The sequence below is a fragment of the Scyliorhinus torazame genome, chromosome 1, assembly GCF_047496885.1.
Source record: "Scyliorhinus torazame isolate Kashiwa2021f chromosome 1, sScyTor2.1, whole genome shotgun sequence".
Lineage (NCBI taxonomy): Eukaryota > Metazoa > Chordata > Chondrichthyes > Carcharhiniformes > Scyliorhinidae > Scyliorhinus > Scyliorhinus torazame.
The window spans coordinates 222,170,885-222,198,667 of NC_092707.1; the positions used below are offsets into that span (position 1 = coordinate 222,170,885).

The 27,783-nt window shown below is 42.5% G+C and overlaps 1 protein-coding gene across 1 annotated transcript in view; it reads right to left on the reverse strand.

Annotated features, from left to right (window-relative positions):
* wtap (WT1 associated protein) overlaps positions 1 to 27,783 on the reverse strand; it is an 88,318-nt gene that overhangs the window by 37,077 nt on the left and 23,458 nt on the right. Inside the window, exons 3-4 of the mRNA XM_072502609.1 lie at positions 19,567 to 19,745; positions 14,900 to 15,054 (exon numbers count right to left, since the gene is read on the reverse strand). Coding sequence (XP_072358710.1) covers positions 14,900 to 15,054; positions 19,567 to 19,745 — 334 coding nt within the window. The remainder of the gene's footprint in view (positions 1 to 14,899; positions 15,055 to 19,566; positions 19,746 to 27,783) is intronic.

A 27,783-nucleotide genomic window follows, 5' to 3' on the forward strand; every position in this document is an offset into this window, starting at 1 on the left:
CTACAATAAACTAGGCCATGTAAAGTCACAGAATTGGTGATTGAAGAAAAGCACTGGGAAGGCTGATATGGTAAAACAGGATAAGTGGGGTTTGTTAAAGTGGTAAAGGAAAGCCCAAGTGAAGCAAAGGAGGTGCAAAAGATTGTACAGCCTGATCAGGAGATGATTGATAAGGTGATGAGAAAAGATGCCAGATGTCTTTAAAGAATATACTTGTGTGGGTAAAGTTTACTCATGTGTACCAGAAGGAGCAGGTAAAGTCACAATTTTAAGAGATACAGGAGCTAGTCAATTAATGGTAAGAGATGAGGAGTTATGTCGTTTGGGAAGAATGTTGCCAGAAAAGGTGGTAATATGTGGAATTCAGGGTGAAAAGAGTAGTGTTCCATTATATAAGGTAAGGTTGGAAAGTCCAGTGAAGAGTGGTGAAGTGGTAGTAGGAGTAATAGAGAAACTATCTTGCCCAGGAATACAGTTTGTCTTGGGTAATGATATAGCTGGATCGCAGGTGGGAGTGATGCCTACTGTGGTTGATAAGTCAGTGGAAAAATCAGACAACTGAAGTGTTGAAGGACGAGTATCCTGGGATTTTTCCGGATTGTGTAGTAACAAGGTCGCAGGTTAAGACAAGAGGAGAAATCAAAGAGTGAAGATAAAGTTGAAGCTCAATGATCAGAAACGATTTTTGATCAGATGGTTGGAAAAGAATAAGAACAGTTGGAGGATGAGGCGGATATTTTTAGCTCAGGAAAGTTGGCGGACTTGCAACAGAAAGATATCGAAATAAAATGGATGTATCAGAAAGCATACACGGAAGAGGAATCTAAGTGTATACCGGAGTGTTATTACCATAAAAATAATGTCTTGATGAGGAAATGGAGACCTTTACATATGCAGGCGGATGAAAAGTGGGCAGAAGTTCATCAAGTGGTATTGCCGGTCGGGTATAGAAAGGAGGTGTTATGAGTAGCACGAGGTACCAGTGGGAGGTCATTTGGGAGTAAGGAAAACTCAAGCTAAAATACACAAACATTTTTATTGGCCTGGACTACATAAAGATGTAGTTAAATTTTGTCCATCATGTCACACATGTCAAGTGATAGGGAAACCTCAAGCAGTGATAAAACCAGCGCCCTTAATACCCATTCCAGCATTTGATGAACCTTTTACAAGGCTCTTAATTGATTCGTAGGACAGCTTCCTAAAACGAAAAGTGGAAATCAATATCTTTTGACGATAATGGACGTGTCTACTAGGTTTCCAGAGGCCATTCCAGTACGTAATATTACAGCTAAAACGATTGTGGAGGAGTTACTTAAATTCTTTACTCGATATGGACTAGCCACAGAAATACAATCGGGTCAAGGATCAAATTTTATCTCAAAGTTATTCAAAGAAGTTATAGATTTCTTAGGAATAAAACAATTTAAATCAACTGCGTACCATCCAGAATCGCATGGAGCGTTAGAAAAGTGGCATCAGACATTAAAGATGATTGTTGAGGACTTATTGTCATGATTATCCAGAGGATTGGGATAAAGAAATTCCATTCATACAGTTTGCAATTAGGGATGCACCTAATGAGTCAACCAAATTAAATCCTTTTGAACTAATTTTTGGTCATGAGGTAAGAGGACCACTTAAATTGATTCAGGAAAAATTGGTGGGTGAGAAATCAGAACTTACATTGTTGGATTACGTGTCAAATTTTAGGGAATGATTAAATAGAGCAAGGGAATTAGCTAGACAACATTTAAAAGTTGCATAAAATGATGAAACGGGTAGCGGACAAGAAATCCAAAGTTCGTAGTTTTGCCAGTGGAGAGAAAGTTTTAGTATTGCGTAGGACCGCTTCCTAAAACGAAAACTAAGAATCAATATCTTTTGACGATAATGGATGTGTCCACTAGGTTTCCAGAGGCCATTCCAGTACGTAATATTACAGCTGAAAAGATTGTGGAGGAGTTAAAGTGGTAAGTAATGTTTTGTGGACCTTATCAGATTGAAAGGAAATTAAGTGAGGTGAATTATGTGGTAAGAACGGCAGATAGAGGGAAAACTCACCAAGTTTGTCATGTGAATATGCTTAAAAGGTACTTTGAAAGGGAAGGAGAGCAAAAGGGGGAGGTTTTAATGATTCTAACTCAAAGTGACGAACCAAATCCAGAAGATTTTGAATTTGACATACCTCCAATTAAATTGGAAAACGAGGATGTTCTTAAAAATTGGGATAATTTCCTTCTAGAGGAAAAACGGACGATCTGAAAGAGTTATTGATATCACATGGGCAAGTTTGTGGAGATAAGTTGGGAAGCACTAAAATGGCTATACATGATGTAGATGTGGGAAATGCTGTTCCAATCAAACAACATCCATATAGACTTAACCCTTTAAAATTGGCACAGGTTAACAAATTGAGAGTCTGCTTAAAAATGGCATAATTGAAGTGGGTTGCAGCCAATGGAGCTCACCCATAGTGATGGTACCAAACCCAGTCAGTACCCAACGGTTGTGTGTGGACTATAGAAACTTTAATGCAGTTACAAGAATGGACTCTTATCCCATCCCACGTTTGGAGGATTGCATTGAGAAAGTGGGACAATCAGATTTTATTTCCAAACTGGATTTACTTAAAGGTTACTGGCAGGTACCTTTATCCGAAAGGGCGAAGGAGAGATCTCAGCTTTTGTGACTCCAGATGGTACATAGCAATTCAAAGTTACGCCATTTGGCATGAAAAACGCCCCAGCCACATTTCAGCGGTTAACTAAAAGTAGTTTCAGGATCACCCAATTGTGCGGTATATATCGACAATCTGGTAATTTTCAGTCAGACATGGAAAGAACATTGAAAGCATCTGATGGAGTTATTCAATTGACTTTAGGAGGCGGATTTGGTGGTAAACCTCACCAAAAGTGAACTTGGACAAGCCCAAGTCACTGTCCTTGGTCAAACAATCGGACAGGGTCGAATGGTCACACGGGATGTGAAAACAAAAGTTATTGAGGAGTTTCCAATACCCTCGAGACAAAGGAAAACAATGTGATTTCTTGGCATGAGTGGATTTGATCGAACATTTGTGTCAAATGTTTGCAGCGTGGTTGCTCCACTGATGGACTTGCTGAAGAAACGTCAAAAATTTCAGTGGACAGCAGAGTTTCAGCAGGCATATGAATGCCTACAAGCTGTGATAACCAATGCTCCTGTGTTGGAGAATTACAAGGGACTCTGGTCAGATTGAACTAAAGTATCTGACTTTAAAGAGAAATGCCAAGGCATAGAGAAATGGATGGATCGTGCAAAGACCTTCTTGTCCAAAGAGACTGTCAATCGAGAAGGATTCCAGTTGGAGGAAGAAGAACAAAAATGGACTGTGTTATTATTAAATGTTTGTGTGTTTTGTTTTGTTGAAAAAAAGATGCATATTCACTGCCCATATTTCTCAAAGGATAGTGAAAAGGTGAAAAATAAAACCATCTTGAAGTTGGATGGTTTATTTTTTTTGTTTGGGGGGGGGGGGGGGGGCGGTGGGGGGGTGTCATGGGAATGTCACTTTAAGAAATGTCTGTCTGCTCAAGTGGCTCTGCTTTTTAGTTTCGCTTTGAGGAAAAGCTTGGGTGTGCCTGTGTTTTTTAGTTTTGTTTTAGTGTTGGAGCTGCAACCAGCCAAAGAAGGTGTAATTTTGATCTCTCTGCAATCTAATGACTATCTCTCGATCATTTGGTGAATTCAGAGTGATAACTGCTCTCAGTAGAGAATTTAAACCTGATCTCGGTGTTAAAAAGGGTCTTTTGTCTTCCGGATGTTGTTTGGGAACTTATTAAGGGTTATCATAAGGGTGATGTATTCTTTGGGGATTTATTGGTGTTGATAGTTGTTAAGATGTTTACTGTGGGTTTATAAAGTGTTAACTGGTTTCATAAAGTGCTGTAGATTTCTGTTGTATTACACCTGCAGAGAAAGCCCGTGTATTCCCCATAACCACAATCTATTCAAAGTTGTGGGTCAGGTGAACTCCATGATACACTTTGGGGCTCTCTAAACCCTGGCCCACAACACTATGAAGATCTAAGTAACCACAACTCTAGGTATCTTATGCTTTTTTACTTTAAATAATTTAAGATATGCCCTTTCCCTCCCAAACTAAATATACTTCACATACCTGTACATTGTATTTATCTGCCCACCCTTGGCAACCTGCGTCATCTGTAGATTTTGATGAAATGCCTTTTATGCATATATCAAAGTGATTAATACAAGTGAAACATTAGAGTACCTAGGTTAAACCCCAGAGCACACCAGTATCTCCAATCCAAAAAAATCTCTTCACCCCTCAGCCACATTAGACTTGAAACATTAACTCTCACAGATGCTGTCAGACCTTAGTATTTCTAGCATTTGCAATTCGTCTTTTTATCGATTCATTTATGCCCCACCCACAGTAGTCTCCCAAATTATGCAGTTACAGTGCCCAGCTATAGTGCCTTTAATATAGGCAATCATCTTAGTAATGAGCCTCTTATGTGACACTTGAGCCCATTTGAAAACTAATTTATAACATCCACCATATTTCCTTCATCTAACCAATATCGTAACAATAAAAGCAAAGTCCCTTATAAATCTATATTTTCCCTAATTGATCATGGCCATAAATTCCACTCTATAATCTGCCCTTCAGACAGTTAAGAGATGGGAAGATCGCTATCAAAACATACCCACAATGGAATAAACTAGAACCATTGTGTCTACGAATGGCTGCGACATCATGAGTCTCCCACTATTCTTGGTGTGCTTGGCAGAACATGATGGCAATCAAATTTCTCTTTAATTAGACCAAAATAATGGTCTTAAAATGCACCATGGTAGAATATGTTTTCAAAAATAATAGGTTAGCATTATAAAAATATTCTTCAAAAAAACCCACACCACTTCATGTTTGAGCTATGCAACATTTGCTGAACATTGGTATAACAGGCTGGGCAACCGGTTCCCAGTTGAGAAAATCAATAGTTTTCTGAAGATCAAGAATTTACTATACATGCAAGCTATGTTCCAACCTTACTTTATACAGCTTTAACCATTACCAATTTTAAAAACTTGTATTTATCTGATTAAAGGCAGAACAAAAGTAATGATCATTCGGTGATAAGTTCTACAAACAGCAACTGGATGAACGAGATAAGGGAGGGACATTGACTTCCTGCTCTCCTTTGAATGATCTTTCATCTCTAATATAACAGTTTAAGGTATCATTCATCCTATCAATGCAGCACTACCACAGTACTGGATTATGTAAGAGAGCAAAAATAGACTTTGGACCAGTGGAAAATGTGGCTGGAGAAGTAATAATAGAAAATAAAGAATTGGCAGAGGAACAGAATAGTTACTTTGCATCAGTCTTCACGGTGGAAGACACCAGTGGGATACCAGAGCTCCAGGAGAATCAGGGGGCAGAGGTGAGTGCAGTGGCCATCACTAAGGAGAAGGTTCTAGGGAAACTGAAAGGTCTGAAGGTGGATAAGTCACCTGGACCGGATGGACTACACCCCAGGGTTCTAAAAGAGATAGCTGAGGAGATCGTGGAGGCATTGGTGGTGATCTTTCAGGAATCACTGGCGGCAAGTAGAGTTCCAGAGGACTGGAAAGTGGCTAATGTAACACTACTGTTTAAGAAGGGAGGGAGGCAGAAGACGGAAAATTATAGGCCTGTTAGCCTGACTTTGGTCATTGGCAAGATTTCAGAGTCCATTATTAAAGATGAAATCGCAGAATACTTGGAAGTGCATGGTAAAATAGGACTAAGTCAGCACAAGGGTCATGTCTGAAAAATTAGTTAGAGTTCTTTGAAGAAGTAACAAGGAAGTTAGACAAAGGAGAACCAGTAGACATGATTTATTTAGATTTCCAGAAGGTTTTTGACAAAGTGCCACACATGAAACTGTTAAATAATGCCCATGCTGTTAAGGGCAAGATCCTGACATGGATAGAGGATTGTTTGACTGGCAGAAGGCAGAGATTGGGGATAAAGGGGTCTTTTTCAGGATGGCAGCCAGTGACTAGGGGTGTGCCTCAGGGGTCGGTGCTGGGACCACAACTTTTCACAATATACATTAATGATCTGTATGAAGGCACTGTTGCTAGGTTTGCAGATGATACAAAGATCTGTAGAGGGGCAGGTAGTATTGAGAAAGCAGGTGGGCTGCAGAAGGACTTGACAGGCTAGGAGTGGGCAAAGAAGTGGCAGATGGAATACAATGTGGAAAAGCGGTTATGCACTTTGGAATGAGAAATGGAGGCATTGACTATTTTCTAAATGGGGAAGATTCTTAGGAAAACAGAACACAAAGGGAGTTCACGGTTGTCTTAAGGTTAACGTGCAGGCTCAGTCGGCAGTTAGGAAGGCAAATGCAATGTTAGAGTTCATGTCGAGAGGGCTAGAATACAAGACCAGGGATGTACTTCTGAGGCTATACAAGGCTCTGGTCAGATCCCATTTGGAGTATTGTGAACAGTTTTGGGCCCCATATCTAAGGAAGGACGTACTGGCTTTGGAAAGGGTCCAGAGGAGTTTCACAAGAATGATCCCTGGAATGAAGAGCTTGTCGTATGAGGAATGGTCGAGGACTTTCGAAGGATGAGGAGGGATCTTATTGAAACTTACAGGATACCGCGAGGCCTGGATAGAGTGAACGTGGAGAGGGTGTTCCCACTGGTAGGAGAAACTAGAACGGAGGCCACAGCCTCAGACTGCAGGGGCAATCCTTTAAAACAGTGATGAGGAGGAATTTCTTCAGCCATAGGGTGGTGAATCGGTGGAATAGAAGGCGGTGTGGGCAAATCACTGAGTATCTTTAAGATAGAGATATAGGTTCTTGATTAATAAGGGGATATGGGGTTATGGGGAGAAGGCAGGAGAATGGGGATGAGAAAAATATCAGCCATGATTTAATGGTGGAGCAGACTCGATGGGCTGAGTGGCCTAATTATGCTCCTATGTCTTATGGTCTTATGTGCTCAAGTCCTGAAATGGGCTTGAACGTAACCTCTGACTCAGAGACGAATACTATCAAATTAGCCAAGCTTATTTTTATATAAATTTAGTGGACCCAGTTCTTCCACCCCACCCCCCAATTAAGGGGCAATTTAATGTGTACAGTTCACCTACCCTGCACATCTTTTTGGGTTGTGGGGGTGAGACCCACGCAGACACGGGGAGAATGGGCAAACTCCACACGGACAGTGACCCAGGACTGGGATCGAACACGGGCACTCGACGTTGTGAGGCAGCAGTGCTAATCACTGCGCCACCATGCTGCCCTCAAATTAGCCAAACAGATGTATATTTTATTGCAAGCAAAACGTCTGGATAAAATTGGAATTAAACCTGAAAAAAACTTCTATTTCTGCAACACCTTGAATGTACACATGTATAAAGTCGCATAAGGAGATATCAGATCAGGTGAACAGAGCTGGATTAGAGATATAGGTGTTGAGTGTTTTAAAGCAGGAAAGCAAGGCAGAGAGGTGGAGACATGTAGGAAAGGTACTCCAGGGCTTAGGGCCTAGGCAACGGAAAGCACAGCCATTAATGGTGGAGCAATTAAAATCAGGATCGAGAGTCCAAAATAAGGAGCACAGGTGGCAGAGGTGGGGGGCTAGAAGAGATTCCAGAGGTAAGGATGGGAGAGGCCATGAAGGGATTTAGAAACACAGATCAGAATTTTAAAATCAAGACATTGCTTGACCAGAGTCAATGCTCATCATCAGGCTGACAGTTAAGACACGAGTAGCAGAGTTTTGGATGACAAGTTCACAGAGGGTAAAATGTGAAAGACCAGTCAGAAGTGCAGTAGAATAGTCAACTCTAGAGGTAAGAAAGGCATGAATGAGGATTTCAGCAGATGGGCCGAGACAGGACAGAGCCAGACGATGTTATGAGTTAAATCATAAGCTCATAAAGTCAAATGTGACTCCAAGATTTAGGGAGAGGGTTGGAGTTGACAGCCAGTGAGCAGAGCTAAAATAATGGCTTCAATTTTCCCAATTAATTAGAACATAGAAAAATACGGCACAGAACAGGCCCTTCGGCCCACGATGTTGTGCCGAACCTTTGTCCTAGATTAATCATAGATTATCATTGAATTTACAGTGCAGAAGGAGGCCATTCGGCCCATTGAGTCTGCACCGGCTCTTGGAAAGAGCACCCTACCCATAGTCAACACCTCCACCCAACACTAAGGGCAATTTATCATGGCCAATCCACCTAACCTGCACATCTTTGGACTGTGGGAGGAAACCGGAGCACCCGGAGGAAACCCACGCAGGCACGGGGAGGATGTGCAGACTCCACACAGACAGTGACCCAAGCCGGAATCAAACCTGGGACCCTGGAGCTGTGAAGCAATTGTGCTATCCACAATGCTACCGTGCTGCCCTTAAGAACAAATAAATCTACACTATATTATTCTACCGTAATCCATGTACCTATCCAATAGCTGCTTGAAGGTCCCTAATGTTTCCGACTCAACTACTTCCACAGGCAGTGCATTCCATGCCCCCACTACTCTCTGGGTAAAGAACCTACCTCTAACATCCCCCCTATATCTTCCACCATTCACCTTAAATTTATGTCCCCTTGTAATGGTTTGTTCCACCCGGGGAAAAAGTCTCTGACTGTCTACTCTATCTATTCCCCTGATCATCTTATAAACCTCTATCAAGTCGCCCTTCATCCTTCTCCGCTCTAATGAGAAAAGGCCCTCAACCCTCAATCTTTCCTCGTAAGACCTACTCTCCATTCCAGGCAACATCCTGGTAAATCTCCTTTGCATCTTTTCCAAAGCTTCCACATCCTTCCTAAAATGAGGCAACCAGAACTGTACACAGTACTCCAAATGTGGCCTTACCAAAGTTTTGTACAGCTGCATCATCACCTCTCGGCTCTTAAATTCAATCCCTCTGTTAATGAACGCCAGCACACCATAGGCCTTCTTTACAGCTCTATCCACTTGAGTGGCAACTTTCAAAGATGTATGAACATAGACCCCAAGATCTCTCTGCTCCTCCACATTGCCAAGAACTCTACCGTTAACCCTGTATTCCGCATTCATATTGTCTTTCCAAAATGGACAACCTCACACTTTTCAGGGTTAAACTCCATCTGCCACTTCTCAGCCCAGCTCTGCATCCTATCTATGTCTCTTTGCAGCCGACAACAGCCCTCCTTACTATCCACAACTCCACCAATCTTCGTATCGTCTGCAAATTTACTAATGAAAATCACAAACAGCAGAGGACCCAAAACTGATCCCTGCGGTACACCACTGGTAACTGTGATCCAGGCTGAATATTCGCCATCTACCACCACTCTTTGACTTCTATCGGTTAGCCAGTTCGTTATCCAACAAGCCAAATTTCCCACTATCCCATGCCTCCTTACTTTCTGCATAAGCCTACCATGGGGAACTTTATCAAGTGCCTTACTAAAATCCATGTACACTACATCCACTGCTTTACCTTCATCCACATGCTTGGTCACCTCCTCAAAGAATTCAATAAGACTTGTAAGGCAAGACCTACCACTCACAAATCCGTGCTGACTATCCCTAATCAAGCAGCGTCTTTCCAGATGCTCAGAAATCCTGTCCTTCAGTACCCTTTCCATTACTTTGCCTACCACCAAAGTAAGACTAACTGGCCTGTAATTCCCAGGGTTATCCCTCTTCCCTTTTTTCAACAGGGGCACGACATTCGCCACTCTCCAATCCCCTGGTACCACCCCTGTTGACAGTGAGGACGAAAAGATCATTGCCAACGGCTCTGCAATTTCATCTCTTGCTTCCCATAGAATCCTTGGATATATCCCATCAGGCCCGGGGGACTTGTCTATCCTCAAGTTTTTCAAAATGCCCAACACATCTTCCTTCCTAATAAGTATTTCCTCGAGCTTACCAGTCTGTTTCACACTGTCCTCTCCAACAATATGGCCCCTCTCATTTGTAAATACAGAAGAAAAGTACTCGTTCAAGACCTCTCCTAACTCTTCAGACTCCATACATAATCTCCCGCTACTGTCCTTGATCGGACCTATCCTCGCTGTAGTCATTCTCATATTTCCCACATATGTGTAAAAGGCCTTGGGGCTTTCCAAAGAACAAAGAACAACAAAGAAATGTACAGCACAGGAACAGGCCCTTCGGCCCTCCAAGCCCGTGCCGACCATACTGCCCGACTAAACTACAATCTTCTACACTTCCTGGGTCCGTATCCTTCTATTCCCATCCTATTCATATATTTGTCAAGGTGCCCCTTAAATGTCCCTATCGTCCCTGTTTCCACTACCTCCTCCGGTAGCGTGTTCCAGGTACCCACTACCCTCTGCGTAAAAAACTTGCCTCGTACATCTACTCTAAACCTTGCCCCTCTCACCTTAAACCTATGCCCCCTAGTAATTGACCCCTCTACCCTGGGGAAAAGCCTCTGACTATCCACTCTGTCTATGCCCCTCATAATTTTGTATACCTCTATCAGGTCGCCCCTCAACCTCCTTCGTTCCAGTGAGAACAAACCGAGTTTATTCAACCGCTCCTCATAGCTTATGCCCTCCATACCAGGCAACATTCTGGTAAATCTCTTCTGCACCCTCTCTAAAGCCTCCACATCCTACTGGTAGTGTGGCGACCAGAATTGAACACTATACTCCAAGTGTGGCCTAACTCAGGTTCTATACAGCTGCAACATGACTTGCCAATTCTTATACTCAATGCCCCGGCCAATGAAGGCAAGCATGCCGTATGCCTTCTTGACTACCTTCTCCACCTGTGTTGCCCCTTTCAATGACCTGTGGGCCTGTACTCCTAGATCTCTTTGACTTTCAATACTCTGGAGGGTTCTACCATTCACTGTATATTCCCAACCTGCATTAGACCTTCCAAAATGCATTACCTCACATTTGTCCGGATTAAACTCCATCTGCCATCTCTCCGCCCAAGTCTCCAGACAATCTAAATCCTGCTGTATCCTCAGACAGTCCTCATCGCTATCCGCAATTCCACCAACCTTTGTGTCATCTGCAAACTTACTAATCAGACCAGTTACATTTTCCTCCAAATCATTTATATATACTACAAAGAGCAAAGGTCCCAGCACTGATCCCTGTGGAACACCACTGGTCACAGCCCTCCAATTAGAAAAGCATCCCTCCATTGCTACCCTCTGCCTTCTATGGCCTAGCCAGTTCTGTATCCACCTTGCCAGTTCACCCCTGATCCCGTGTGACTTCACCTTTTTGTACTAGTCTACCATGAGGGACCTTGTCAAAGGCCTTACTGAAGTCCATATAGACAACATCTACTGCCCTACCTGCATCAATCATCTTAGTGACCTCCTCGAAAAACTCTATCAAGTTAGTGAGACACGACCTCCCCTTCACAAAACCGTGCTGCCTCTCACTAATACGTCCATTTGCTTCCAAATGGGAGTAGATCCTGTCTCTAAGAATTCTCTCCAGTAATTTCCCTACCACTGACGTAAGGCTCACCGGCCTGTAGTTCCCGGGATTATCCTTGCTACCCTTCTTAAACAGAGGAACAACATTGGCTATTCTCCAGTCCTCCGGGACATCCCCTGAAGACAGCAAGGATCCAAAGATTTCTGTCAAGGCCTCAGCAATTTCCTCTCCAGCCTCCTTCAGTATTCTGGGGTAGATCCCATCCGGCCCTGGGGACTTATCTACCTTAATATTTTTTAAGACACCCAACACCTCATCTTTTTGGATCACAATGTGACCCAGGCTATCTACACCCCCTTCTCCAGACTCAACATCTACCAATTCCTTCTCTTTGGTGAATACTGATGCAAAGTATTCATTTAGTACCTCGCCCATTTCCTCTGGCTCCACACATAGATTCCCTTGCCTATCCTTCAGTGGGCCAACCCTTTCCCTGGCTACCCTCTTGCTTTTTATGTACGTGTAAAAAGCCTTGGGATTTTCCTTAACCCTATTTGCTAATGACTTGATCCTACCCGCCAAAAAGATTGTTCATGCCCTCTCTTAGCTCTCCTAATCCCTTTCTTCAGTTCCCTCCTGGCTAAATTGTATCCCTCCAACGCCCTGTCTGAACCTTGTTTCCTCAGCCTTACATAAGTCTCCTTTTTCCTCTTAACAAGACATTCAACCTCTCTTGTCAACCATGGTTCCCTCACTCGGCCATCGCTTCCCTGCCTGACAGGGACATACATATCAAGGACACGTAGTACCTGTTCCTTGAACAAGTTCCACATTTCACTTGTGTCCTTCCCTGACAGCCTATGTTCCCAACTTATGCACTTCAATTCTTGTCTGACAACATCATATTTACCCTTCCCCCAGTTGTAAACCTTGCCCTGTTGCACGCACCGATCCCTCTCCATTACTAAAGTGAAAGTCACAGAATTGTGGTCACTATCTCCAAAATGCTCCCCCACTAACAAATCTATCACTTGCCCTGGTTCATTACCAAGTACTAAATCCAATATTGCCCCTCCTCTGGTCGGACAATCTACATACTGTGTTAGAAAAGCTTCCTGGACACACTGCACAAACACCACCCCATCCAAACTATTTGATCGAAAGAGTTTCCACTCAACGTTTGGGAAGTTAAAGTCACCCATGACTACTACCCTGTGACTTCTGCGTCTTTACAAAATCTGTTTCCCAATCTGTTCCTCCACATCTCTGCTACTATTGTGGGGCCTATCGAAAACTCCTAACAAGGTGACTGCTCATTTTCTATTTCTGACTTCAACCCATACTGCCTCAGTAGGCTGATACTCCTCGAACTGCCTTTCTGCAGCTGTTATACTATCTCTAATTAACAATGCCACCCCCCCCACCTTTTTCCACCCTCCCTAATCTTATTGAAACATCTATAACCAGGGACCTCCAACAACCATTTCTGCCCCTCTTCTATCCAAGTTTCCGTGATGGCCACCACATCGTAGTCCCAAGTACCGATCCATGCCTTAAATTCACCCACCTTATTCCTGATGCTTCTTGCGTTGAAGAATACACTTCAACCCATCTCCGCGCCTGCAAGTAATCTCCTTTGTCAGTGTTCCCTTCCCCACTGCCTCATTACACTCTTTGGCGTCCTGAATATCGGCTACCTTAGTTGCTGGACTACAAATCCGGTTCCCATTCCCCTGCCAAATTAGTTTAAACCCTCCCGAAGAGTACTAGAAAACCTCCCTCCCAGGATATTGGTGCCCCTCTGGTTCAGATGCAACCCGTCCTGCTTGTACAGGTCCCACCTTCCCCAGAATGCGCTCCAATTATCCAAATACCTGAAGCCCTCCCTCCTACACCATTCCTGCAGCCACGTGTTCAGCTGCACTCTCCCGCTATTCCTAGCCTCGCTATCACGTGGCACCGGCAACAAACCAGAGATGACAACGCTGTCTGTCCTGGCTTTTAACTTCCAGCCTAACTCCCTAAACTCATTTATTACCTCCACACCCCTTTTCCTACCTACGTCGTTGGTACCAATGTGCACCACGACTTCTGGCTGCTCCCCCTCCCCCTTAAGGATCCTGAAGACATGGTCCGAGACAACCCTGGCCCCCGGGAGGCAACATACCTTCCGGGAGTCTCGCTCACGACCACAAAATCTCCCATGTATTCCCCTAACCATTGAATCTCCTACAACTATTGCTTTTCTCTTCTCCCCCCATCCCTTCTGAGCCCCAGAGCCAGACTCAGTGCCAGAGACCTGGCCGCTAGGTCATCCCCCCCCCCCCAACAGCATCCAAAACAGTATACTTGTTTTGAAGGGGAACGGCCACGAGGGTTCCCTGTAATGTCTGCCTGTTTGTTTTTTTTCCCCTGACTGTAACCCAGCTATTCTTGTCCTGTACCTTGGGTGTGGTTACCTCCCTGTAACTCTTCTCTATCACTCCTCTGTCTCCCGGATGATCTGAAGTTCATCCAGCTTCAGCTCCAGTTCCCTAACACGGTCTTCGAGGAGCTGGAGTTGGGTGTACTTCCCGCAGGTATAGTCAACGGGAACACCGGTGGTATCCCTCACCACCCACATCCCACAGGAGGAGCATGCAACTGGCCTAGCCTCCATCCCCTCTTACCTTACAGAATATAGCTGCTCTGTGGACCAACTGGATCTCCGCCCTCCGACTCTGCTCCCAGTCCCAGCTGCACTCTCTGTAAAGTCCTGGCTCTCTTCTCACTCTTTGCGGAAATGTAGGAAACAAAATGAAAGGAGCACCTTACTCCCTCCTCACCTAACTCCCTCAGTCACCAAACTCTCACTATAGCACTCAAATGCACCAAATTCAGCACTCCCTCAGTCACCAAACTCTCACTATAGCACTCAAATGCAGCACTCCCTCAGTCACCAAACTCTCACTATAGCACTCAAATTCAGCACTCAGTGCAAACAAAGTCTGCACTGTAGGGGATCACTTTTATACTGTGAATCTAGCCTCTGAAAACTGGCCTAATCCAATTAACTAATTAACAAGTTCCAGCTGCAAGTGCCCACAAGTAGAAGCTTGGTTTCAAGCGGATTGAAAATTCACCTTCTTCTAAACCAAACAGCAACTTTTAAGTTAATTAACTAAATAAAAGAAAGACTAGACTTTAGATAAAAATGAAGCCTTATACACCCTCAGTCACCAAACTCTCACTATAGCACTCAAATGCACCAAATTCAGCACTCATTGCAATTTGCCAGAATTTCTGCTCACCCAGTTCTGGAAGTCTGATAAGCAGTCTGATAGTTCAGCAACAGCGGAGAAACCGAGAAAATGTATGAAAAGCACACCTTGCGTTTTAAGCGATGTACATCAGCCCCACTGCGCATACAATAACACTCATTACTAATTGAAATGTCTAAACTCCACTCACCATCTTGACTGCTTTTGAGCTCCTCACTGTATTTCTTCTGCAAGGCTAATTCAGCCTCCAGCTGTGCAATGCGTCCCTGGGACAGCTGTCTCCCCAGTTCCTGGTTTTCCTGAATTAACATCCGGCATTTGGCCATCAGCTTTTTTCCCGTTTGGCTGTAAAGATAGACACTTACCATCACATAGGGAAACGACAGTTCTTCACAAAATGGAAATCACCTCATGCTATTGAAGCCCAACATTTCTAGCCCACTGTATTTCAAGCCACTGTGGCTGGACACTCCCATTTTAACTGCATGATATTTCAACACCCAGATTTTAAACGTTCATATTTAAATGCTTTACATCAATTTTTTTTTAGTGATGCTCTGGAAGAAAATGTCAGCCATTCCTGCAGGATTTTTGGTTGCAATGCTGAACCTATATGGAATTAACATACCCAGAGATCTATTTATAATAGTATAAACCCAACAAATGGATAGCCAACAAAAAGTACACGTTTACAGCAATTAAACCCTGATCTCAAGGGAGGTAAATATCAGAGAAGCATCAGCATAAGAAACAACAGTCTCAACTCAATTTATACTTAAGTCAAAGCTCGCAGATACTCTGTGGGGTGTGGTAGACAGGGTATTTAGCCCAGCCGGTCCCAGGTTCAATCCCATGGCTGCACTGACCTAGCTGATTTGAGCTGAGGCAACAGCAGGTTAATAAAAATAGGCCGAGTGCCTCAGTGCTTTGGGAGGGAGCCTTGGGAAAAGGGAGAAATCAGTGTTGAGCTCCCACACAGTAACATATAACACAATAACTCTTGCTGAAATGGGTCTACACACACTTTGGGGGAGGGCAACAGCAGGTGTAGACTCGGCTATAATGCCTCCAATGGTCAAATTGGCTACCAACACACAGGAAGAACAAAATTTCAACCCAAGTGGCCAGAGTGCTGCTGGTGCAACCAAACTGCATCACAAGTAACAGAAATGCAATTTAAAAGGAAGAAACAGAACACAATAACATTTTCAGATGACCGAATAGATTTGATATTTTAAAATTGATGGTTCAACAGCAGATTTAACACAAAAAGCATTGAGAAAGTAATAAAATACCAAAATAGCGATGGAATGACCAAAGTTTGTTGAACTGATTGACAATTAAGACCAGAAACCAAACACATTACAAAACAGTGGTAACAGCCTTTACGACTTCAGAATTGGACTTGAAGTATACCACAAAACCACAAGGTTAAGACAGGAACCAAACACGCTGATAATTTTGGAAGCACAGGAACTGGACTCATAGCAATCAATGATAGATCACTGTGCAGAAATACACAATGTATCGGCGAAATAGAATGAGGACAGTGAATGCATAATAATGCAATTCTATTGCCACCTTTGCCTGCACCTTCAAGAACAATAAAAGCACAAACATGCCCTCAAATGAAGGAGTAGATCCGAAGCAGTGTATGGGCCTAAATTTAAAGGTTAAATTAAATTTGACACGAATCAGACTGATATGAAGTCATACTGATATATGCCTATTACAACAGAACTAAAAAAATAGGTATCAAACAAAACGTTTTAACGCTGTAACGGAATTGCAGATGCTTCTTAGTAATGCTAATTTTTATAAAACTGATATATTTTTGAAATCATATCCATCACCACTTTAATAGTTCTTCCAAAATACTTTGGCACAGAGATTTACACCATGACCTGAACTTGACGTTGTCTGCTGCAGTTTCTCTTTTATATTTAGAAATGGTATGCGCTATTAACAATTGATGCATAATGACAAACAGTCACACATTCCTACACAATTCACATTCTACAAGACTTGTCTGAACTACAACAGAAGAAACAATTAATTTTTAAAAATTGAATGTATTACAAATTCAAAAACCCTGAAGACTATTTTGTAGGTAGAATTTAAGACCCATCTCTGCCAGGCCCAAATGAAATTTCCTACATGTTTAAAAAAAAAAATTTAAGAGTACCCAATTAATTTTTTCCAATTAAGGGGCAGTTTAGCGTGGCCAATCCACCTAGCCTGCACATCTTTTGAGTTGTGGGGGCTAAACCCACGCAAACACGGGGAGAATGTGCAAACTCCACATGGACAGTGACCCAGAGCCAGGATCAAACCTGGGACCTCGGTGCCGTGAGGCAGCAGTGCTAACCACTATGCCACTGCGTTGCACAGATTTCCCACCTGATCAATAATCGGAAATAATTTTAAAACTGGGGTCAAACTTCATGGACCTTCAACGTGTGCACTTAAATAGAAGCAATTATATTTTCATGAAGAGCATGGCATGTGCTTTTAATCAATGGAGGTAGAAAGGAAAACCAAAGAAGATCTATGTTGTGATAAACTGAAATTAAAATATTCTTTCCACCGACTTGAACAAATCTCTACCCGTTCGACCTTTCAACTTTACAGTTATCCTCATGCAACATAAAACATTTCACTGAACAAGAAATTTGTGTTTTGCAGTTTTAAAATTATATGAACTTTTCTTTTTACTGAAGTAGGTCATCTTGCAGTATTAAAATAAATTATACAGAATACTGTACAATAAAGGCTGAATATGCCCCACAATATGAAAATAGGATTAGATTTTGATCAGTAAGTTGCACTGTGAACTTTACAACAAGCACTTGGAAAAATGTCAAGATATATTAAAAAACTACAGTTTGGGGACTTCAGTGTATATTTTCTCTCCCTGTCAGTCACCAGAATGGTTTGAATTTCACAGCGTTAAAACTTCTCATCCAGTCATCATTACATCTCATCGCATGGAGCTGCTTCGTTTTCTGGAAGAAAAAAAATCGCCACCTAAACTTTGCTTCTGAAGCAAAATATCCAGAATAACTGCAGTTATGGGGTTTAGTTTATGGAACAGGGAGCTCTCAAACTGGTTCAGATAAAAACTGTAAATAAAGCAAGTGGTGCGGTGCGCATACTTAGCATTCCATTTCCATAAATAAAATAAAAAGGTATCCCAAACTTGGCATTTTTAGACAAACGAAGGATTGAACTTCTGATTTAGTGAACAACTGCTGTCACTGTTTGAAATCAGAACTAGTGATTCGGGGCTGGTTTAGCACAGGGCTATATCACTGGCTTTTAAAGCAGATATAGCTTTATAATCTGCTTTAAAAGGCCAGCGGCACGGTTCAATTCCCGTACCAGCATACCCGAACAGGCGCCGGAATGTGGCGACTAGGGGCTTTTCACAGTAACTTCATTTGAAGCCTACTTGTGACAATAAGCGATTTTCATTTCAGTTCTATTTTCATATTGTGCCCAATTAGTCTGTTTAGTTCACAACAGCCAGGATAAGCAAGAGATTTTGATAAAGCACTATATAAAGAAACAACAGAATTCATATGATATTGAAACCTACTTGTAACATTGATTACAGTTACATACCAGACAGATTTTCTGAAATGTATATGAAGGATGTCAATTGGATAAGTTGTCTCATTCAACTGGAAGGGCACGATATCACCTTTCAGCTCCAACAGACGTGATTTAATATTTCTCCACCAATGGCAAAAGATCTTTCAATACAGGAAAATCAGATTTTCCCAAAGTAACATTTTATCTGGTGCAAACCTTTACAATAATCACTTGCAATTCCTAGAATAAAACTAAATTTCAATACACTTGGGTTCTACAACTGCAATTGTGTTTCCAGACAAGTCACTGATGGCAACACTTCAGAAATCAAATGCCCAATACAAAAATGGCAAGTTTTGAAGAAAAAATAACAACATTACCTCCAATAGCCAGTGGAAGGGGTTTAAATATCACTGACAAAAAAACTAACCAAACAGTTAGATTTCAACTTTTCCACTTACATTTATAAGACTGCTCACAGTTTGGTACATACAAGTTGGTTAGTTAATGAAATTAAATAAACCATAATCACAGTAGAGGGAATGTTGCTTCAGAATGAATCAATATGAAAATATGGCTTTGTAAATTCAACTCTACATAAGAGTTGACGGCCAGTTCAAAAAATTATTGAAACCTTTGACTGTGCTCTAAAGTCACTTCAATGTTTTTTCAACTCTTGACAGTTCACCGTGAACAAGCAGGAAGTCTTCAGTCTTACACCAAATTGACTTCCAGTGTCTATTAGTCACGAGCGCAACGTTTTGAGTGCAGGGCATTCGACTAAATGAATTTACACGAACTCAATTCAGGCTCAGTGTCTGAGATGAGAAAAGCTACGTTCTCTCCTCCAAACTCAGACTGCAAACTCAGCCACCAGAAACAGTGTGCAGCAGATTTTACACTCCCTTTTTGCAGAAAAGTGACTTCTTTTCTTTTCCTCCCTTTATTTTCTTCTATAAAAACCAAATTTCAAGTGTCTAAACTGGGCAAGTATTTTTTTTGGTTGGATGCAGGCCCACTCTTCAGAACAGTCCGACTCCTGCAGGCCTCTGAAGTAGAAGGGGGGAAAAGCTGAAACAGAACGTTCATCTGACAATGTTTTACATTAAGCATAACAAGCTGAGTAGTAAATGAATCTGGATTTTTTTGCTCAAAGGCTGAGGCTGTCTTGCTCTGTTAAGAGAGTACTTGGCCATCCCACCATACATTCTTGCAGTGGGACTGTCAGGGAGGTCTTGACTGGGGAGTATTTTGTTTGTTTACCTATCAGGTGTAAACTTCCAGGCACTCAGTTCATTTTGGGCTTGCTCCAGTTTGTCTTTAGTCTGTTCCAGTTCAGTCTTCATTTTAAGGAAAAACAAGTTAATAGCAGGATCAACCAAGGTGGATCGGAGTTGAGCAGCACTGGGCAGTTGAACTTGTTTGAGGTACTGGATCTGGTTCTGTTGGAAGCAAAAGTTATATGGTCACCAAACAGGCATAATCTTTGTGCACATTCAACATTGCTACCAATAACCAGGATGCTAATACCTGCAACAGTGGCCACTCTTTGCCATTCAACAATGGGCTATTTGAATCAATAATTGAAATTAATGTACATGTAGCAGTTATGTGGCTGCAACAATCAAAGACATGGACATGCATAGTTACTGAGATGTTCAAATAGTGTATGAAGTTACTAGGAAGTCAGCATTTTCCCCCTATGGGAGTGTTTCAAATGAGCCAGTAGACACAATAGAAATTTGAAATGCAGTGGATACAAGTCTTGATCGGCTGGGAAATAGTTAACCAGAAAGCGAGACAGATTGTGTGAAGTCCGAAAGAGCAATAAGGTTTAGCAGAGAAACGTTCGCTTGACAGAAGAGACTGGTCGCACAGAACTAGCCCTTTTCATCATGTCGAACAAATGGCCTCCTTCTGCACTGTAAATTCTATGATTCTATGAAATGCAGTTGCGCCCTGTACTTCTGCCAACAGCTTCATGGTTGAAAATGATCTCATAAGGCAAGGAAAGCCAACTGCTCATTGTGCATGCACAAACCAGTGAACACTAGAAACCAAACAAGATCAGCTGTGTTATTTATTTTCCTTTCAAGAGTGCGCAGTTTCTTACGTTTTAAAATATTGTGTGATAGCAGGTTTGATGCATCTTTAAAGAAATGAGGTCAACAAGCAGATTATTAAAAATACAAGGAAGAATTATGGGAACATAGCAAGAGTTCTGCTCAAACCTATACTGACATATAGTTTAATCTTGGATTCCACATAATAAGACATTTGCGCAAAATAAAGTCCAAATTTTATTACACATAAACTTTACAGAATTGAAGCAAGGGATATCCACATCTGTTCTTTCAGCTCCGTGGTCATCTTCCAAAACCACTTTCTTCTATGGGCACTCCTGTAAATATACCTTTTCACTCGCTACTCAGCAAAGTTGCACGTATGGGCTTTATCTCGGTCAACTCCCAAGGCAACATACAACAATCTTTGCTTAAACAATTGATGGCAAAATTGGAGGAAACTTCTCAATACTTATTTAAAAAGAAAATGGTTAACACCATTTGTTCAGCAGTCTGATCCTGCTGCCAGTACAAACACTGCTGGCTAAATGTAAGTTTTGTTTTTAGATGACTCTTGCCTGAATTCACAGCAATGCACTCAAGCAGTTTATTATATTGACCATTTCAAAAGCACACTGTGGCCCCTAAATAATGTTTTGTTAATCACTGTACCACACAGAAAAAATGCAAACATTAACTTATTGTTAATATTTTTTTTTTTTTTTATTCGTTCATGGGACATGGGCTTTGCTGACTGGGCCAGCATTTATTGCCCTCGAGGAGGCAGTTAAGTGTCAACCGCATTGCAGATCTGGAGTCACATGTAGGCCAGACCAGGTAAGACGGCAGATTGCCTTCCCTAAAGGACATTAGTAACATTAAGACCGCAGTGGCAGGATTTGAACTCAGGACCCGCATTACCCTGGGTTTCTGGTTTACTAGTCCAGTGACAATGCCACTGTGCTACTGCCACTCCCTGATATCACCAAGCCAGATATCAAACAAAGTAGCTGTGAGACAATATAAAACAACAGATAATTCTAGCCTGTGTTCTGGTCAAAAACTACAGACAATACAGAGGACTCCACAGCCTTTTAATATACATTACTTCCAGCTTGAAGTAGGCTACGCGACCGGAAGCCAGTTAGGAGGCTCCGCGACCTGAAGCCAGTTAAGAGTCTCCGCGGCCAGAAGCCAGTTAAGAGGCTCAAACCATTTGCAGAGCAATGCTGCCTCAAATATCAGACCAATGAGCAAGTCAACTTCTTTTACCCAAGACATTTTTTTAAAAAAACTTGCGGGTAACGTGATGTAAATTCCAGACGCAGTACCATACATCGCCAATTAAAATCTAATATGATGGTACTGCACTCAAAGGACAAACTGCATGGGATGACTGTTCGATTTCAGCAATCCAGCCATATTATCACCATCCAACCGCCTCAAAATGCGTATAATGAAAATGAGGAAGCATATCGCAGACGAAAACAAAAATGCAAAAATATAGCACTCCCAATGTAAGAATCAGTTCACAAGACAAATGCCGACATTTGATGAATTGACATATTCAGACTAGAAATCGATGCTAGAACTAAGCATCACCATTTTTGGTTAGGTACTCAAAAACAAATGCACTGTTCCTGCATGGAGTCTCTCTCTCACTCATTAGGGAGTTAGGGATGTGGAGAAACAATTTTATTTTGAAAATTTTGGCAATTGAAGTTTTAATGTTATATTTATCATTCATGATTTAAGCTGCAGCAAACAAATTAGTTCATGCTTCGATATGGTTATTGTGGAGTTGCCAAGGCATTTCAAAATACATCAAATCCACACACAGTAACTAATAGCACAATTAAAACTCTGTTTTACTAATCATAGATTTGAGCCAGGGAAGTGGGATGGGAGATTTTCTTTTTTTCTTCTTTTAGAGTGTCCAATTCTTTTTTCCAATTAAGGGGCAATTTAGCATGGCCAATCCACCTAGCCTGCACATCTTTGGGTTTTGGGGCGAAACCCACGCAAACAAGGGGAGAACGTGCAAACTCCACACAGACAGTGACCCAGAGCCGGGGTCAAACATGGCACCTTGGCGCCGTGAGGTAGCAATGCTATCCACTGCGCCACCGTACTACCCTGGGAGAGTTTGGAGATGGGAGGAGAGAGGAGTTAGGGTATTAAAGGATTTGTTTCTGGGTGGGGTGTTCTGCAAGGCTGGAGGAGTTGGGGGAGAAATATGGACTAGGGCATGGGGAGGTATTTAGATATCTGCAGGTCCGGGATTTTGCCAGGAAGGAGGTTCAGAGCTTTCCAATGGCGCCGGCCTCCCCATTGTTGGAGGAGGTACTGACGACAGGGGGAATGGAGAAGGGGGTGGTGTTGACGGTTTATGGGAGGATTCTGGGGGAGGACAAGGTATTACTGGAGGGGATTAAAGAGAAATGGGAGGAAGAGTTGGGAGAGAGCATGGAAGATGGGCTCTGGTGTGAGGTGCTCCGGAGGGTAAACGCCTCAACCTCGTGCGCAAGGTTGGGGCTGATACACTTGAAGGTGGTATATAGGGTGCACCTCACGAGGGTGAGGATGAACCGTCTCTTTGAGGGGGTGGGGGATGTGTGTGAGTGCTGTGGGAGGAGCCCCACAAATTACGCGCATATGTTTTGGTCCTGTTCGAAACTGGGGGGGGATATTGGAGGGAGGTCTTTAAGGTCATCTCGGGGTGGTGCATGTGAGGCCCCTAGAAGCCATATTCGGGGTGTCGGACCAGCCTGAGCTGCAGGCGGGAGCAGATGTATTAGCCTTTGTCTCACCCGAAGGGGGGGTGGAGGTCAGCTTCTCCGCCCTGTGCCTCGACGGGGCCCGGGGGGGTGGGGAGAGAGAGAGAGAGAGAGAGAGAGAGAGAGAGAGAGAGAGAGAGAGAGAGAGAGAGAGAGAGAGAGAGAGAGAGAGAGGGGAGACCTGCTGGAATTTTTGACACTCGAGAAGTTTGAGTTGAGGGGGAGAATGGAGGGGTTCTATAATTCATACGCATTGTTCATCCTGCACTTTCAAGAATTGGATGCCATCGAACATTTGGGGGGGGGGGGGGAAGAGAGCTGAGTGTTACTGTTTATTATTTACGGGATGACCATTGATTCTCTTTTGGTCTTTCTTGTTTTGTATTTGGGATGCAGGGGGATGTTTGGGTTTGTATGTTGAAGGAGATGCTGGTTGAGGGATTGCTACTGTATTTGTTATTGTTCGTTACCTTTTATTGGGTGTATATTTGATGAAAAAGTTGAAAATGAGGAGAATAAAAATATTTTTTTTAAACTGTTTTATTAATTATTTAAATTTAAGATGGTTACACCAATCTTAGTTAGGCCACACTTGGAATGTGGTATTCAATTCTGGTCGCCACACCACCAGAAGGATATGGAGGCTTTGGAGAGGGTACGGAAGAGGTTTACCAGGATGTTGCCTCGTATGGAGGGCATTGGCTAAGAGGAGAGGTTGGAGAAACTCGGTTTATTCTAACCGCAACGATGGAGGTGGAGGGGCGACCTGATAGAAGTCTATAAAATTGAGGGACATGGACAGAGTGGATAGTCAGAAACCTTATCCCAGGGTGGAAGAGTTAATTGCTAGGGGACATTGGTTTAAGGTGCAAGGGACAAAGCTTAGAGGAAATGTGCGAGGGAAGCTTTTTTTTTTCTTTTACAAAGAGGGTAATGGTGCCTGGGAGATGGCAAAAGCAGGTACATAGTGATGTTTAAGGGGCATCGAGACAAATACATGAATAGGATGGGAATAGAGGGATATGCACCCCGAAAGCGTAGAAGGCTTTAGGTTAGACGGGCAGCATGGTCGGTGCAGGATTGGAGGGCCAAAGGGCCTGTTCCGGTGCTGTATTTTTCTTTGCTCTTTGTTCTAACACTCTAGTCATAGAGTCATATATGTTTACAGCATGGAAACAGGCCCTTCGGCCCAGCTTGTTCATGCCACCCAGTTTCTATCACTAAGCTAGTCCCACTTGTCCACATTTGGCCCATATCCCTCTACACCCACCCTGCCCATGTAACTGTCTAACTGTTTTTTGAAAGGAAAAAATTGTCCCCACCTCAACTACTGCCTCAGGCAGCTCACCTCCCCCTGAAAAAATGTCCCTTCTGGTCTCTTTTGTATCTCTCCCCTCTCACCTTAAACCTATGCCCTCTAATTCTAGACTACCTTTGGGAAAAGATGTTGACTATCTACCTCATCTATGCTCCTCATTATTTTATAGACCGCCATAAGATCCCCAAGTCTTCTAACCTGCAAAAAAAGTTCCAGCCTATCCAGCCTCTCCTTATAACTCAGACCATCAAGTCCTGGTAGCATCCTCGTAAATCTCTTCTGCACTCTTTCTAGTTTAGCAATATCTTTCCTATAATAGGGTGACCAGAACTGAACACAGTATTCCAGGTGTGGTATTACCAATGTCTTGTACAACTTCAACAAGATGTCCCAACTCCTGTATTCAATATTCTGACCAATAAAACCTAGCAGGCTGAATGCCTTCTTGACCACCCTAACATTAAATGTTTTTAAGATAAAGATAGATAGTTTTTTGAAGAATAAAGGGATAAAGGGTTATGGTGTTCGGGCCGGAAAGTGGAGCTGAGTCCACAAAAGATCAGCCATGATCTCATTGAATGGCGGAGCAGGCTCGAGGGGCCAGATGGCCTACTCCTGCTCCTAGTTCTTATGTTCTTAGAAACAATGTACTAAGGGTCCAGCGAAAAGGCAGGAGAATGTACCACGTCATAATGGTCATTCGGAGAATCACTTCTTTGATTTTTTAAATATTTAACAGGTTTGGTTGCATCTGAACAGAAATAGAGGTAACGTTTTAGGTCGATGGCCTCTTGCCAGGAATGGTCACCCGAGAGGGCATCAACCTGAAACATTAGCCAATTGTCTCCCCACAGATGCTGAAAAATCTGCTGATATTCCCAGTATTTTCGGTCTTCATTTCAGATATCAATGCAAGCTAACCCATCCATAAACTTAATGATATAAAGCGCAAAGTATGGGACGGCATGGTGGTGCAGTGGTTAGCACTGCTGCCTCATGGCACTCAGAACCCAGGTTTGATCCCAGGTAATTGTCCATGTGAATTTTGCTCATTTTCCCCATGTCTGTGTGAGTCTCACCCCCACAACCCAAAGATGTGCAGACTAGGTGGATTGGCCACGCTAAATTGTCCCTTAATTTGGAAAAAAAAGAATTGGATACTCTAAATTTATAAAAAGGCAAAGTAACAGATGCTGAGCAATGATTCAAAGGAAATCGGATGCTTGAGGACAACGGGAGATCAGGGAAATTAAATTGATTAGATTATTCCAGAGGGCTGGTATGGAACTGATACCTTCAGTGCGGTTATGCTTCCACGGGTGGAAAAGTTGTCATCTGAACTGCATACCACCGGAGTGACACAATGCAACACCTAGCAGGCACAAGACAGCACGTTGCTGCTGCTATCCAAAGTGTTGATGATTGTTTGCACTTCCTTTTCTAGTCTTACAAGTCGTATAGGGGCTGTTTAGCACAGGGCTAAATCGCTGGCTTTGAAAGCAGAAAGCAGGCCAGCAGCACGGTTCAATTCCGGTAACAGCCTCCCCGAACAGGCGCCGGAATGTGGCGACTAGGGTCTTTTCACAGTAACTTCATTGAAGCCTACTTGTGACAATAAGCGATTTTCATTCATTCATTTCATTTCATTTTCATGTCAAGACTGGGTTCAGGTTCGTCCTTTCCTCAGTATTGGCTTATTGAACTTAACACTCAGAAGAGGTGTAGCTAATGTCAAAAATATATAAACTAGATTTGCTGATCAAACAGTTTAAAATGAACAAACAGAAAAATCAGCCACATAAATTTTAGATTTCTTAAGCACAGTGTGAAAATTCTATGAAGTCTGATTATTAGCAACGTCACTTGCTACAATCAGCATCAACAGAAATAAAATGCAGTAACTCATTAATCTGAAGAACAGTCCACACTGCTTAGAGTAGGGTAGGTGCACTGGTGTTAACCCAATTCACCTGCAATAAGCAGATAACAAAAATGTTGGAAATGCAAATTCAGATGAAATCATATTTTAAAAATGCAAGCATTATGGAAGGAAAATTAAATGTAAAATAAATCAAATAATATAATTTTAAAGGTGGTGCAGGTACAGAGAGACCTAAAAAAAAAGTCAGTCATATACATAAATCTTTGAATGTAGTACACATTAGGGAGCATGATTAGGAAGTTTGTAATAATACAAAATTCTGGTGTGGCTGATAATCAGGAAGAGAACTGTAAATTGCACAAAATCAGTGGACTAGACAGAAAATGGCAAAAGGGCTCCAATTGTGAGAAGTAACGCATTTAGGAAGAACAAACAAGGCAAGAGTATACAAAATAAATAGGATAACGAGAAGTAAAGAGGAGCAGAAGGACCTTTAAGTGCATGTTCACAGATCCTCGAAAGTAGGACAGATATGTCTGATTAAGTCAGCATATGAGATACCTTTTTTTCAAGCTGTAGCATAGAGAATAAGACCAGGAAGGTTATGTAGAACTGAATAAAACAGCTGCTAGATAGCCAGTGTCTGCAGTTCTGGCTACCATGAACGATGCAATCACTGTAGCGGACGGATACTGAAGAGATTTAGGCATGATAGCAATGGGTGGTACGGTAGCACTGTTGCACAGCGCCAGGGACCCAGGTTCCATTTCCAGGTTGGGTCAGTGTGTGTGCAGATGGTCTGCACGCTCTCTCCGTGTCTGTGTGGGTTTCCTCCGAGTGCTCCAGTTTCCTCCCACTAATCCCGAAAGACATGCTTGTTCGGTGAATTAGACATTGAATTCTCCCTCAGTGTACCCGATAAGGCGATTAGTGTAGCGACTAGGGGATTTTCACAGTAACGTCATTACAGTGTTAATGTAAGCCTACTGGTGACACTAATAAAGATTATTTTAGGATATCGCATGGAATTTTGCTAACGAGGAAATTAAATAAACTGGGTTATTTTCCTTTGGAACAGAAGCAGCTGAAGGCAGATTTAAATCAAGTCTGTAAAACCATGAGGGGCCTCAATAGAGTGAATAGAAGAACCTACAAAGAGGTCAATAACAAGGTGGGATTTACGAATGGTATGTTGTGGAGACTTTTTTTCACCCAGTCTGGAACTCACTACCAGAAAAGGGTGTTAATGCAGAAACACTTAACTGCATTTTTTAAAAAATACCTGAAGTGCTGGAACCCAAGGATATAGACCAAGAGTTGGAAAGTGGGATTAGTCTGATTTAACTTTTTGACCAGCTCTGGCCTTATGGACCAAATGGTCTCCTTCCGTATCACAAGTTTTCTATGCATCCAAATTGATATGGCTCTTTTAAAAAGAAA